At 28.6% G+C, this 15,135-nt stretch overlaps 2 protein-coding genes across 2 annotated transcripts in view; both read left to right on the top strand.

Moving 5' to 3' along the window:
* The first annotated feature begins 4,447 nt into the window (after positions 1-4,447).
* On the top strand, positions 4,448-10,657 carry LOC101492390 (B3 domain-containing transcription repressor VAL1-like). Its single transcript, XM_004490659.4, has 12 exons — positions 4,448-4,777; positions 4,956-5,121; positions 5,982-6,063; positions 6,163-6,264; positions 6,356-6,996; positions 7,273-7,369; positions 7,520-7,694; positions 8,099-8,175; positions 8,282-8,707; positions 8,857-8,906; positions 9,720-9,772; positions 9,883-10,657. Exons 2-12 carry the CDS (start codon positions 5,009-5,011, stop codon positions 10,404-10,406), a joined length of 2,340 nt encoding a protein of 779 aa, XP_004490716.1. The 5' UTR covers positions 4,448-4,777; positions 4,956-5,008; the 3' UTR covers positions 10,407-10,657.
* A 2,723-nt stretch (positions 10,658-13,380) lies between these two features.
* The window catches only part of LOC101507870 (uncharacterized), a 2,884-nt gene continuing 1,129 nt past the window's right edge, over positions 13,381-15,135 (top strand). Inside the window, exons 1-2 of the mRNA XM_004490706.4 lie at positions 13,381-14,039; positions 14,814-14,917. Coding sequence (XP_004490763.1) covers positions 13,473-14,039; positions 14,814-14,917 — 671 coding nt within the window. The 5' untranslated portion in view covers positions 13,381-13,472. The remainder of the gene's footprint in view (positions 14,040-14,813; positions 14,918-15,135) is intronic.

Below are 15,135 nucleotides of genomic sequence, written 5' to 3'. Positions count from 1 at the left end.
TTATTTGATTGTGTATTTCAAAATCTTGTGTGAAACTTGTAACCAAGTCCAATTGTTATTAGTTACACAAACGTGATTTAGTGGATTGACATTAGTATAATTATGTTTGACATAAGTATACTCTAGTTTATAAATCAGGCGATTTAGCGGAAAAAAAATTTAAGGTTAAAGAGACATACATAGCTATCAAGTTTGTGGTGAATAATTATATATCGTCTTTGTAGTCAATTCTTTCGTTATTTGTTTCTTTTTTCAAAAATATTTGTTTTAAGTCGTGGATTTTATAAAAAGTTTTTATAACTTATATTCTGATGGAAATATTTTTATAAATTGTGTTTAAAAAAGATTTCATCCAACACAATCCAAACCCATATTTCTTGAACATTTCACTATATTGAATTTGCAAGGATGGCTCAATTGGCAACCTTATTGAATGAGATTAGCGATTTAGTTTCTATGCAAATTGCATTAAAACCTCAACTAAATGAGATTAGGGAACCAAAAGAACATCTCAAGAAGGATATAGAGACATCCTCTAACTCAACTAAAATCATCATCTGATAAGCTCTAAATAGGAAGACTACATCAACTAAATCATCACCTAATAAGCAAAGTTGTACCAAGATTGAGCTCAAAGATCATACTACTCTACCTTCTACACATGACAACCTGAAGTGCAGCCATCAACTTCATGTTAAAAGTTTCCTAAGCTTCTTTCTCGCAATGACAATGACTATCAACGGATCTCCTCAACTTCTATATTTTATAAGAGACAATTCAATCAACAAAAATGAATACTAAAATCAAATATATTAATAGTTATGAATTTAAATATGATTCTATATATAAAGTGAAATATTATATTTTTATTAAAATATCATAAAATTATAGGCTTAATTGCAGTTTTGGTCCCCTTATTTTAGCTGATTCGCGAAAGTAGTCCCTCTATTTTGTTTCTCCCCAGTTTTGGTCCCTCAAACAGAATTTTGGCCAAAAACTTGATGAAATTTCATTTTTTTTGCATTTATTTAAGTCACACCATGCCTCAATATCTCATTTGCAACAATTGTACCTGAAATCTATGATTATAAATGGTGTAGTACGACTTTAAAAAATAAAATTTCATCAAGTTTTAGATCAAAATTTGGTTTGAAGGACCAAAACTGGGGAGAAACAAAATGGGAGACTACTTTCGCGATTCAGCTAAAATAAGGAGACCAAAACTGTAATTAAGCCAAAATTATAATAAGCAAAATAAGTAAGTTATACTTTTCATCTGAACAAAAAAAATTAAATAAGTCATACTAAAATAAAGTTTAAGGAATACATCTCGTGTTTACTAAATATTACATTTTTCTATGCATATTATGCAGAGTATGGTTGTTAAACGGGCTTAGATCTCGACCATAAAAGCTAGCTTGAAAGTTTTTAAACACATATTCATCTATTGTTTAGAAATTTTGACAATGTAGGACTCCTACAACAACTTCAATATCTACTTTCACGTCTAGTTTAATTCCTAAATTTAATTTCCAAATTGTGTTTTTTAACTCAACTTTAATATCATATAAAATGAGTTAATATCGTATGATTTTTGTTCTAATTAGTTATTTTTTAGACATTTTATTTAGAGTTCTATGGTCCGTTTGGAAAGACTTAACGGTTAGTTTACAGTGGATAATTTAATTTTTGTTAGCTTATAACGTTCTTTTATTAGTTTACAGCATTTGAAGTTATAATTTATATGTTATTATATTCTATTTTATTTTTATGTTTATAGATGAAATAATAAAGAAATTCACATTATTATGGAATTTTAAATTTGAATTTATATTTTAATAACATCGACAATTGTTAGTTGAATTAATTCTTACGAATTTCTTTATTCTATTATTACGCTAATCAATTATAAATTACAAATCTTATAATTGCAGAGGATATGAAACATAACCTTTGTATTTATTTTTCAAATATCAATATATACATTTAATTATACTTTTTCTCCGTACGTATGTATTCAATATATATATACATATATATATATATATATATATATATATATATAATTTGTTATTATTATTCTTTACATATCAATTTATTTTTTATAAAGTATGAAAAACGTGAATCTTAATAAAAATAAATTTAGAAATAAGATTTTAAGAAATGAAAATTAATTTAAAGATCATAAATAAAAAAGGTAGAAAAAGATAACATGTGCCCCAAGGTGGGTCATATGTTAATGATTCAAATGTGAAAAATTTGTTTTGCAACTTGTATTTTCAACTCTTTTGAAAATATAAACATTATATTTTTCAATAATAAAAAATTTAATTATAGTTTTGGTATTTTTATTTTTATCAATTTATGAAATTGATTTTTTTTTTAAATTTGATAATTTTAGTCGTTTCCTCATATTTTTTTACTAAAAATTGATGATATAATATTTTTTTTAATCTTAGGAAAGATGAAAAACTCCACCATAATTAACTCACACAAATGTGATGTCCCGAGTTCGAATAGTGACAAAATGTTTAACTTAACAATATTGGTATTTTTCAGTTAATTGTTCATATTTCATTAATTAAATTACAAAAATGAATAATTTCAAAAGTTGAATCCAAAATTTTAAAGTGTTTTATTTAATTTAATGATTATTAATTATTCTACATTATCGTATCATATGTTACGTCATTTAAAATATGTCATATAATTTTTAGTTAAAAAATAAGAAAGAGCTCGAGATCAAAATTGTCAAACATGCATTCAAGAAACATGTTAGCATGACCCATAAAAATATATTAGATTAATAAATTTTAAATCAATTTGTTATAAATATCTTTTACATTAAACATATAAAATTTATTATTAATTAAGAATATTTTTTATCAAATATTTTCATTTAATTAGTTTTTTCCTTATAAGCTATTCACTTTAAGTTATGTGCTAGCTCATTCGTTATAAGCTATGGACTATATTTAGTAAAATTAGTTGATAGTTTATAATTTATAGTTGATAGTTGTTAAACTAATTGAAGTGTATGGTAAAATTAATGGTTTAATTAGCTTAATATGTATAATGACATAAAATTACATTCTTAGTTAAAAATAAATTTTATTAATTAATTGCTTAAACTATTTTAAAAATAATAATTTAATTTTTTTTATTAATTTAATATTTATCAATCTGATATGTTTGTTTTTTATTTATCTATTTTATTTATTTTAAACTAAAATAAATAAATAAATTATTTACTTTAAAATATTTACATTTTAAATTTAAATTATTTATAAATAATTTTAAATTATAATAAATAATTTGATATATTTTTTATTTATTTAGCAAGTTTATTTATTTTAAATTATAATGAATTAATTATTTACTTTAAATTATTTTAAAATTTAAATTATATTAATTACTAATATAAATTATTTCAAATTTTAAAAATTATTTATTTTAAATTATAATAAATAAATTTTAAAGGATAAAAATTTATTTTAATTTCAATAATAAAAATAAAAATTATAAGTTAGAAACTCATAAATTACTTAAATTAGATTATAAAAAACACTATAAATTCATTATTGATTATTACTAAACATAACTTATAATTTATAAGCTAATTTTTTTATCTTACCAAAAGTCATAAGCTCATTATTGATTATTTTTTATATAATAATATTGTTCATGTTAAAGGTAAGACTACTATAATATAGGAGTATATATTAAGGATCTTAAAAATTTGGGTAGCCTCAAATTAAAGAATATAAACCGCCTCACACGTTTGTTTGACTTTGTATTTATTTTTTATTTATTTAAAAATTTAAAATTAATTGTCTTAGCGTCAGAATTATTTTCTTATTATTTTAGTTTACTATTATGTACAATTATTTTTCATAAATCCTAATATAGTACAATCATAATTACTTTGGTTAAATTTTCACAGGTATGATTTTTTAGATTCCCACATTTAATGCCTTCTGTTTGTACTACATACAGGACTATATATGGTAACTATTTTTACTTGGTATATTATTTTTCATCCAAATTTTTATATTGTATTCAATAATAATTAATTATGTTCAATTTTTATTCATTTTACAATTAATTATGTGCGTAACTTTTAAAATAATCATGAAAGGTCAACATTTTTAATAATTGAATTGTTATGTGATTACAGTCTAAAAACATTTTATATCAATTGTTATATAAATTCTATTCATATATAAATATAATTTCTTTTAACCAAAGGAGGCGAGAGTCAACCTAGAAAACCAGTGGCAGTGGGTAACGTTTCTGTCCTGAAATCAGAAAAAGAAGAGACAAAAAAACTTCAAAATAAGGTAAACGGTGTTGTGTTGTGTTGTGTCGTATTATGCGTGTGTGTATGACACTATAATAATAATACTAACTCTTTAGCAAAAAAAAAAAAAAAATTGATTCATAATAATTATGCATTGAAGTGTTGTGCATGCATTTTGCGCTATCTTTATCTCTCTATGCGTGTATTGTGTTTTGTGTTATATGCATTTTTGCATGCACTTTCTCTCTCTATAAAACCTTCTCTCAGTAATTACGGTTACCATGTTGCATTCATATTCACCTTTTCCTCTTTTCTCTTCTTCTTCTTCTTCTTCTTCTTCACCTCAATGTTCATTATAGTATTGAAACTTGAAATCAATTATTATTAATTGACGTCACTTTCTCTCTCTATGTTTGTGCATGGTTGAAGCAGCAACACATAGAAAAACACTCAAATTCGTTCTTGTTTTTTTTCAAGGTTCGTTTTTTTGTTCTGTTCTGTTCTGTTTTTGTTGTTCTTTTTATTTTTCTAATCGTGAATCTTGAAGTTTGTGTGTTATTGATGAACTGATAATTTTTAATTTGTGCTTTTTTTCTTGGTGTGGATTGTTTTATTCAACTGAAATTCGAATTTTTTGTTGGTTTTTGATTTTTAGGGTTTTGACTTTGAAGTGAGAAAGAGGGGTTGATTTAATTTGGATTCTGTTTAATGGGGATTGAAATTTGCATGAATAGTTTGTGTAAAGATGGTTCTGCTAGTGAATGGAAGAAAGGGTGGCTTTTGATTTCTGGTGGATTTGCTAGACTCTGCAACAAATGCGGGTAAATTTGATTCCTTTATCTCTTTTACTTGAGCTGAAACATGATTCCAATTCCATCGTGAATTTGATTGCATAATGTTAGTATAATTTTGGGGGTTTTGACTTGATTGCCACTATGTGTTGTAGATAATTTTGAGATTTGACTTCAGTCTTCTTATGAATGAGTTCAGTTAGGATTAGTCAAAAGCTTCAACCCTTTTTCTTTTCATGAGTTTTCAAGGGTTTGGATTACCTGCAGCAGCGAGTTTACGCAATCGTGAATTTTGGCCATTGGATGAAATGAAGATCAAATGACTCATATTTTAAGTTGCATTTTAAAAGCTGAAGTTAAAATATAAAGTGTTTGATCTTTAACCAATGACTGAGATTCCTTGATTGCGTGACTTCATGATTCTCCTTACTATAGGGACTTTGGGTCGGTTTGCTGGTTTTTTTTAGAGTCTAGCTGCAAAACTTACACACACTAATTGTGGAGAAGTGGGGAATCCTAGGCTCGAATCCGGACCCCACTATATCAAATGTCCCTACAACTACCATATGAGCTATACTTGTGGGATGGTTTGCTGGTTTTATATTGGCATGTGTCTAATATATAGTAACTGGTTGCATTGTATTCTATTTAGTAACGATAAATTGTATGATTTATGGTCTAATATAAAGTAACTGGTTGCATTTTTGTTCAAATCAAACTTAGGTTTAGGTTTTGTTCTCAATTAGTCTCTAAACACTCTACATTAAGCTACATTTGCTTTTATCTTCCCTCTTATACACTTCAAATCTTTCCCAATTTTTTTACTAGTAATGATTAATTTATTGACTATTTGCTGCTTGCAAATTATTAATTTGTCACTCTGTGTTTAGACTTGCCTATGAGAATTCAGCTTTCTGTGATAAATTCCACCGTCACGAAGCCGGTTGGAGGGAATGCAGCAATTGCAACAAGGTAAAATGATATTTTATTTTTGCTATGCCTTGTATTTCTCCTTAAGCCTTGTATTTCTCTATTTCAGCGTTGAAGTTTATTATTTGTTTTGTTTTGCAGCCTATCCATTGTGGATGTATAGTATCAAGGTCTTTGTTTGAGTACCTTGATTTTGGTGGTATAGGTTGTGTTACATGTGTTAAGGCCTCCCAGCTTTGTCCGGTAAGGTTGATTTGAATATTTATTTTTGTATAATGATTTCCAACTATAAAGGTTTTCACTTTGAATATTAAATGTTTTTCTATGGATATAGGATACTGAAAATCCTAATAGGTCTGTTCAATCAACCAAAAATAATGCAAGTGGTTGGTATGCTGAACATATTGATGGTAGACTACCGATGGAACGTGCTGGCAAAGGAAACCTTATGCAATTGTGTAGAATTGTTGAAGCTGGTGAATCAAGCTCTTGGCCACAAGCTCAAAGAAATGGCAAGGTTTCATGTATTGGTTCCAGCAGCCAAGAAGTTAAGTGTCGATTCAGCGAAGAGGATACAGGATTTTTAAATGTGATGAAACATTCTAGTCATTCTTCGAAATTTACTTTGACAGAAAATGATAGACCGACATGGGAGTCTAAAAGTATACATGAACCACTTTCCCTGAATATTTCTCTGGGATCCTCGTCGAGAAATTTTGTGCCTTCTGCCACGGAGATTGTAGAAGGTAGACTTGAGGGTAAAGCATCTTCTCCCTTTCAACAAGGGAAAAAATCTCACCCTATGTTGCCCAAACAAACGAAGACTGGAGTTACCATGAATCTTGAAACAAATAAAGGCATGACTTCTCATGAACGAATTGCGCGGCCACCTCCTGATGGGAAAGGAAAAAACCAGTTACTTTCTCGATACTGGCCGAGGATCACTGATCAAGAGCTGGAGCAATTGTCCGGGGAGTATCCTTTATATTTATTATTTTGGTCTATTACACATCAATGGTGTCAAATAGCAGATATAGCCTACAACGCTGTAGCGTAGTGCAATTGGACAAATTGCTATTACTCTGTGATATGAAAAATGTTGTCAAATAACGGCGCTATAGCACTGTAGCGTAGCGGAATTTGAACAAACTACTTTTTTCCGCGATCCATGGATTGACAACATTGTTGTACATCTACATTGAAGTTGCCAACTTGATTCATCATATTTTTCCCTTAACGTTATTATCTCAGTTTGAAGTCTACTGTAGTGCCCTTATTTGAGAAGGTGTTAAGTCCAAGTGATGCTGGTCGAATTGGTCGTCTTGTCCTCCCAAAAGCCTGTGCTGAGGTATGCTTGATGTTTATTGCTATCTGTGTATATGGAACACTTTTTTTTTACTTAATATGATCACTGTTTATAAAGGGTTTTTATATATTAAATAAATACATCTTCCCCTGTACATGCGGCGCATGTGACAAATTGGCATATGACTTTCAGGCTTTTCTCCCTCATATTTCGCAATCAGAAGGTGTTCCTCTAGAGTTCCTAGATTCGAAGGGGGACGAGTGGACTTTTCAGTTCAGATTTTGGCCTAATAACAACAGTAGGATGTATGTATTGGAGGGTGTGACCCCTTGCATACAGTCCTTGCAATTAAATGCTGGTGATACTGGTATACATCAATCTAGGCCATGATTTCTGCACATACTATTGTTTTTCCATTTCACCTTTTTATTCAAATTTGCTCGGTATTCTGTTTTATGTCAAAATGTTATTGCCTTCAATTTTTCGTTTGAATCCAACTCTTGGGTTCCTAACATGTGTTTTCATGGCAAAAAATGTTTTTTGTTTTCTTTATTTGCAGTCATCTCTACACATGACACTTATATAGGCTGACTGAGTTATATGCCTCATTATTCGAATGATTTCAGGAGAAAATTCATGCTCTTATAGAATTTATCACATGTACATTGTTTGTTGTTTACTCTGTCGTGTGAACTGTAAATATGCATGTCATTGCTAATATGTGTTGCAAATCTAAAGTTATCATTGATTAATATGATCTTTTTGTTGCAGTGATATTTAGTCGGATAGATCCTGGGGAAAAATTTGTATTGGGTTTTAGAAAGGCATCAAATTCAATTGATACACAGGTTATGACATGATTTTCACCTTTACTATCTTTAGCTTCTTCAAATAATACATCTATATTCTTCACTTGTTTTGAAAAATATTTTTAAAGGGCTTTTATTGAAACAGGATGCCTCTACATCTGCTCATTCCAATGGCATTTCAACAAAGAATACAAATTTTTCTGGTGCAACTAAGAATCTGCTCTCAGTATGTAGTTATCGTGATCTTCTTCAATCAAGGAAAGGTAACGGGGAACCTTACTTAAATGGACATTTAGAACATCTGCGTTTGGGTACTGGAACTTCTGATTGGCTTCAAACCGCACGTTGTGAAGAGGGGACAAACAAGGATCCATTGCAGCCACCGGGTTCAGTTTCAGAAAAGAAGAGGACTCACAATATTGGGCCAAAAACTAAGAGGTTGCTCATTCCTAGTGAAGATGCTAAGGAGTTGAGACTTACATGGGAAGAAGCACAAGACTTGCTTTGTCCGCCGCCTAGTGTCAAGCCAAACATCGTAACAATCGAAGACCAAGTATTTGAAGAATATGATGTAAGTGAGACACTGTCATAGCAATTCATTTTTTTCTGTGGTTTTCTTTTCTAGATGAAATTTGAGTTATATAGTTTGGACTTTGGAGAATCATGTTCAAATTTATGTTACCTGGCTTATCTTTATGACTTGTACTTCATTTCATTTAGGAGCCCCCAGTTTTTGGAAAGATAACTATAACAAATGCCGGTCCATCTGGGTAAGATTATATATATCTTACATATTTAGCATTATAATACTTCAATTGTTTTTCACTTTTTCATGTTTTCAAATATGATTGAAGATAATTAGAATATATGAAAGTATCTTATGTATCAAACCTAATAAATGGCCCTATAAACAACCTCAACAAACTAACTTCTATAACAACTCTTAACTACTTTAACTACCCGAATTATCCTTTATTCTATATTCTAACAGATAATCTCAGAGAACTTTTATTTTTTGTTTGACTATCTTGTAAGATTAGTTTCCATATTTATTTGTTATTATCATTATTTGTTTCCTTGTATAATTAGGATTGAAATCTTATATTAGTAGAGTTAATGTTTAGTGCTTTTCCAATCAAATCATAATAATCAATTATATTCATGATTCAAAGTCGTTACTTTCTTTCTTCTCTCTTCATCTAAAACCTATAACTTCAACATGTTATGATAGTATTAATATATATCATAATCAAACTGAAGATGAATATTTTCATTTAACATATGAGAATGTAGGACTGAGGTAGAAAACATTTGTATATCTCCTCACAGAGCAAGCTGGTAGTGTTCACGTGAAAGTAATGTGCTTCTCTTATTCAATCATCTTGGTAATTTAATTAAGTACTCCTTCATCAAAGGAATTTTATAGAAATTAAATTCAATATTTCTTGAACTCTATTATTATCTCTAGTTCTATTTCAAATGTTCGGGATGCAGACAAATGAACATTATTCAGTGCTTTTGACATTCACTGATTAAAGTGAGTATATTATCATCATTTCTCATCAGATACTATGGTTTTTCAGGTCTTCGGATTCTGCATCAGAGCAGCTAGAAAATCTTCTGAGAACCAGAAAAGGTGTGATTCTGCTATCGATTTTTTATATAAGCTCTGTAGCATTTAATCTAGCTTTGTAGTAGATAATTAATTCTTATATTTTCTGGATGCTGCATGGTCTTCTTCCGCAGATTCTAAAAAGCGAAAAATTGTAGAAAAGGGTAAAACAATTCAAGAACACAAGCCTTCAGGCCTTGAAGCTCTTGCCAATGCAGCAGTTTTAGGAGATAATCTTGCTGATCCGGACGAGTCATCCTCGGCTGAAGTCACCACCAAACATCCTAGGCATCGTCCGGGATGCACTTGTATCGTTTGCATTCAACCAGCAAGTGGACAAGGAAGACATCCACCAACTTGCACTTGCCTTGCTTGTGAGACTGTGAAGCGTCGGTTCAAGACTCTTATGATGCGTAGAAAAAAGCAACAATCAGAACCTGAAGCAGTTGATGATCAAATTGATCACATGGAGGAGGCTGATACCAATGGTGATGCGTCAAGAGAAGATGCAAGTCACTCGCCGGACGAGGTAAGTGTGAATGGAGGTCAGCTTGAGGCTTCTGAGCCAAGTGGCGCAGGACAAATAGATTTGAATTGTCATCCCAATCATGAAGATATGGAAATGGATACATATAACAGGACTGAGCATGAGTCATGACTAATCAATATTGAAACAACTGCAACGGAATATATGATTATGGTCTTAAACTTAATTCTCAACTGCATTTTAAATTAATTTCATTTTTTACTTTTTTTTCTTCTCATTTTGGAGCCAGGAAAGAAGAAATTAGGTAGTGTGATACCAATTTTATATTTCTCCTTAATTGCACAGTATAGTTTGCTTTCCTTTTTCAAAAGGGGTGGTAAAGATAGCTCTTTTTCTTATAGTTAAAAGTGATTTTAGTTCTAGTTTGTCTCTCAAGTATTTCATTTTTATTTTGTCCCTTTCCATGAAAATGAGTGAAAATTTATTGTTTCTATGCTTCAAATATAAACATAAGAAATGGCAGTAATAAGTCCTGTTATTAAAATGGTTAGTCTAGAAAATTTTATTTTTCATTTAATAACTAAAGAGCACAATTCTGAATTGCAACTGAGTGCTATTAACTAGAGTTGGCAAATGGTCCGACTTTACCTGACCTGATTTGGCCCCAAGGGTCAATTACATGGAGCCAGTTCAACACAACCCTCTTTATTATTGGGCTGCAATTTATTAACACTGGAGAAATGTACCATGTATCCCTCACTTTTACTTCTCACCCCCTCATTTTTATAGAAATACAATTTTACCCTTTTAACTAAACAAAATTTTAAAATATTCGAAAGTTTTGAAAAATTCGAAATGGCAATTTTCAGAATTTTCGAAACTTTCAAAATATTTAAAACTTCGGAAATAGAAAATTCTAAATTTTTTGAACTTTTTCGGAAGTTTCAAATTTTCGAAATAATGATTACATTTTGAAATTTTGAAAAGTTTCGAATATTTCCAAATCTGAAAAATTTCGAAATTTTCCACATCTAGAAATTTTCGATAGTTTCCAAATCTAGAAAATTTTGAAATTTTCTTATTTCGAAAGTTTTGAAAATTCTGAAATTTTCTCTATTTCAGAAGTTTCGAAACTTTCAAATTAATCAAAAGTTTCGAAATTTTTGAATAATTCTGGAAAAATACATTTCGAATGTTTTACATTTATCAAAAGTTTCAAAAATATCAAAATATTTTAAAAAATTACGTTTCGAAATTTTCGTGTTTATCAAAAGTTTCGAAAATGTCAAAAAAGTTCACTTTTTTATATTTCGAAAGTTTAAAAATTTTGAAAGTTTCGAAAAATAGAGTAAATAATGGAGTAGTTAATTTTTTTAATGGACAAAATAGTATTTTCATTTGAGATGGGAGGTGAAAAGTTAAAGTAAGGGGGTGCATGATACATTTCTCTTTTTTATTTTAATCAATAAAAATTAAAATATCCGTACGAAATTTCCAAAATTAATCAAGAAATTAATCAAGATGAGATTCTTAAAATCTCCTAATCATGGTGTTGATCCATAATTTCCAAAGCTGAATCAATATTCATTGCTGCATTATAAAATAATATAATAATAAAATTAAGACCACAAAATTTAAAGTCAGAAAGTCTATTAAAAAGTTAGTGACATTAAAAGTTGAAAGTTTTTAATTATTTTTTTTAATTGTATTGAAGTCAGCTCTATTTCCAGTTTGAAACATAATCTAGTCATATAACTAAAAAGGAGAAACAATTGTACTTCCAAATAGTCAGCAATCATGTGTTAAAATTTGAAAACCAAATCACCATGTTCATCATTAACAAATAAATTTATATGATTTGAAAGAATTTCACAAATCACTATTGAAAAAAAAAATTAATACTATGATTTAGAAGGTTTTCATGACTATTCTCTATCTCCAGCAAATTAAAGCGATTGGATCATCAATCGATTGAAGCCGATCGAGGAACAATTTGAATGATTTGATGTGTCTCTATTTATTTGAATTATTTTATAAAGAAAATAAAATAGAGAAAAAAGGGTCGATAAATTATTTTGTATGTTGCCATTTGTTTTATAAATTATCTCTAGTTTATTTTTTAAATATTTTTTAAAATTCAATTTATACTAAAATGTAGATCAAATAACTCAATTTATTTGACTTTATTTATTTTGACAGCTCTACTGTTAATAATTAATTTAAATAAATAGATAAATAGAAAAACAAATATTCTATTACATGTATATATTATGTTGTAAGAATATGCTTGAAATTTTATTATTTTTGAAATGTTGAATTAAGTAACTAATATAATTGTTTTGATTTAATTAGAATGTTTTTAGAATAAAAAGTTTTATTTTAGATTTATAAACCCAACTCAATCTGTTATATGAAATTAGTTTAATTTGGTATTTTTGTAATAACCTGATTTTTCACTAGAACTAATATTCAAGAACTTTTCACTCGTCTTTGATGAGTTTTTATCTTTCGTAAAATTTAGGGAATTTTGATCCAATCCGGTCTCATGTACATTAAAGATTAAGAAGCAAAATTTATACGGACACAAGTACAAATATTTTGAATTTAGACACATACACAAACGATAAAATGTAAAAAATAAAAAATTATGATATCAACAATAATAATAATTTAATTATTTTATTTTTTATTTTTACTTGTAATTATGAAAGTGTTGCTCGCTAATTAGTTGTCATCACATGATATATCATATAATTAGGCGGTAAAAACAAAGTGATGAATAGTAGATAAAATATCTTTTGAGGCAAGGAAAATGGTGACAAAAAGTAGCTATGGTGTAAAACTAAAAATTGAACTAGTCAATCCACCTCATCTCCAAATTTTAAGATATAGTAACTAGTCTACCTTTTCAAACGATCGATTCAATATGTCTCTTACAAATGCAACAACCAACAAGTATCTTTAAATTGAATCTAATAATGTAATATCAGCTAAACATTTTAATTTTCGACCGGCCTTATAACACGCAAACTTTGGCCATACATGATCGTCTTTGTTTCCAATGTGACAAAATTAACACGCCTAAACACATCTTTTTGTTTCACCCTTTACCTTAAATATTCCAATTCTATCATAATATTTAAATATATAATTATTATAGCATTATCTATAACCATAACATAAGCCTAAAATCCTATATTATAACACATAGCTACATGTCCTTAACATAGAATTCTAATGGGTGATCGCAATAACAAGACTCAAGAAAAGCCAATTTTGCAAGATCTTGAAAGTTTGTACCTAGGAATCCCAGATGAATCCGTTAACCTCACTTTTCAAGACCTTGCTAATGTGAATACAACCACAATAAACACTAATCAACATGTTTCCGAAGGTGCTAACAATATTCCAATAAGGGCAAATTCGTCAAATTCTCCTTCACTAGGCAAAATACCTAGTCTTGATTTCAGCAAAGGCTTGCAAGCTTCTATTCAACATAATAACCACCAACATGACATTGGCCGCGGTGACTCGTCGTGGGGTCATTTTGGCCACCGAGTTGAGGCGAGTCGAGGGCATGTACATGTTCATGATCCTCAATTTGATCAGGCAAGTGGGGGTGTAAAAAGTCCTCGACCAAGGAATGGTAGTGATGATCATTCGGCTTATAGCATGAGCTATAATGATATGAGTGGGCAATCTGGAAGAGGTGGTGGTGGTGGACGACGGCGGCCTGGAATTCCTCACTCTAAGATTTGTACAATTTGTAGTACATATGTTTATGTCTTCCGCACTAGATGTTTGGTATGTTATAAAAATATCTCGCACTTTTTTATTCAAATGTTTTTGCTATATTGGTTAAAATTTATACGAATTTTTCTAATTTATGCGACTATTTATTATGTTATGTGACTCACTCTCAAATTGATGGGACCTACTTGAATTTTTCTTGAATTTTTCTTATAGTAAAAAAGTTATTGGAATATTGTTAAAGTATTTGGGTAACAAGTGTCCTAATTTTTATTAACTTATACCTATCCCTTAATAAACTTGGTGTAATAGATATTTAGAGACATATGATTTAAATTTTAAGGTAAAATATATTTTTTGTCTTTTTAAATATATCAATTTTTATTTTTTTTCCTTTTAAAAATTTCTTTCAAAACTTTTATCCTTTTAAATTTTCTGTTATTAATTTTATTCCTTATTTTTTTACAAAAGTTCACATTGCATGTTCCAAGTGACTTTTTTTAATAATATATCATTGATGAAACTTAAAAATATCATTAATTTAATAATTTAACTATGTAATCTTCAATCTTTATTAATTTATCTGTCACTTCAAATTAAAGATTAAATTGTTAAATATTTAAGTTATTTAAAATATGTTTAATAATGTCTTATCATAAAAAAATGTCAATTAAAATATGTGACATAAACTTTTGTAGAAAAACAGTAACTAAATTTGAAAGACTAAATTTGAGAAACTAAAAATATATTTAACTTTAAATTTTATTTAGTTTGCTATAGTTGCATGACTTAATTATTTAGTAATTATATTTATAATGGTATATGCAGGTATGCGGCAGAGTCTATTGCTGCAGATGTGTGAAAATAGGAATGGGAGAGATGGTTGAAGGAAGAAAGTGTATAGAATGCCTTGGATTGAAATTCAGCCAAAGGTATGTTTTAACATATATTAAGATGAAAGAATAAATAGACTGATAAATATTTTTGAAATATGACATGTGTCATTTCAAAAAGAAATTTATGTACAGATATGTATTGAATCATAAAAATTAAAGATTTGTATACAAATTTACTAAGATGATATATATAATAAAAAAAAAGTATTGAAGCGGTATAATACTAATATAATTATATATATATATATATATAT

The sequence above is a fragment of the Cicer arietinum genome, chromosome 2 (assembly GCF_000331145.2).
Source record: "Cicer arietinum cultivar CDC Frontier isolate Library 1 chromosome 2, Cicar.CDCFrontier_v2.0, whole genome shotgun sequence".
Classification (NCBI taxonomy): domain Eukaryota; kingdom Viridiplantae; phylum Streptophyta; class Magnoliopsida; order Fabales; family Fabaceae; genus Cicer; species Cicer arietinum.
Note: the sequence above shows the minus strand (reverse complement) of the source record. Positions and strands in the feature narration are given on the sequence as shown.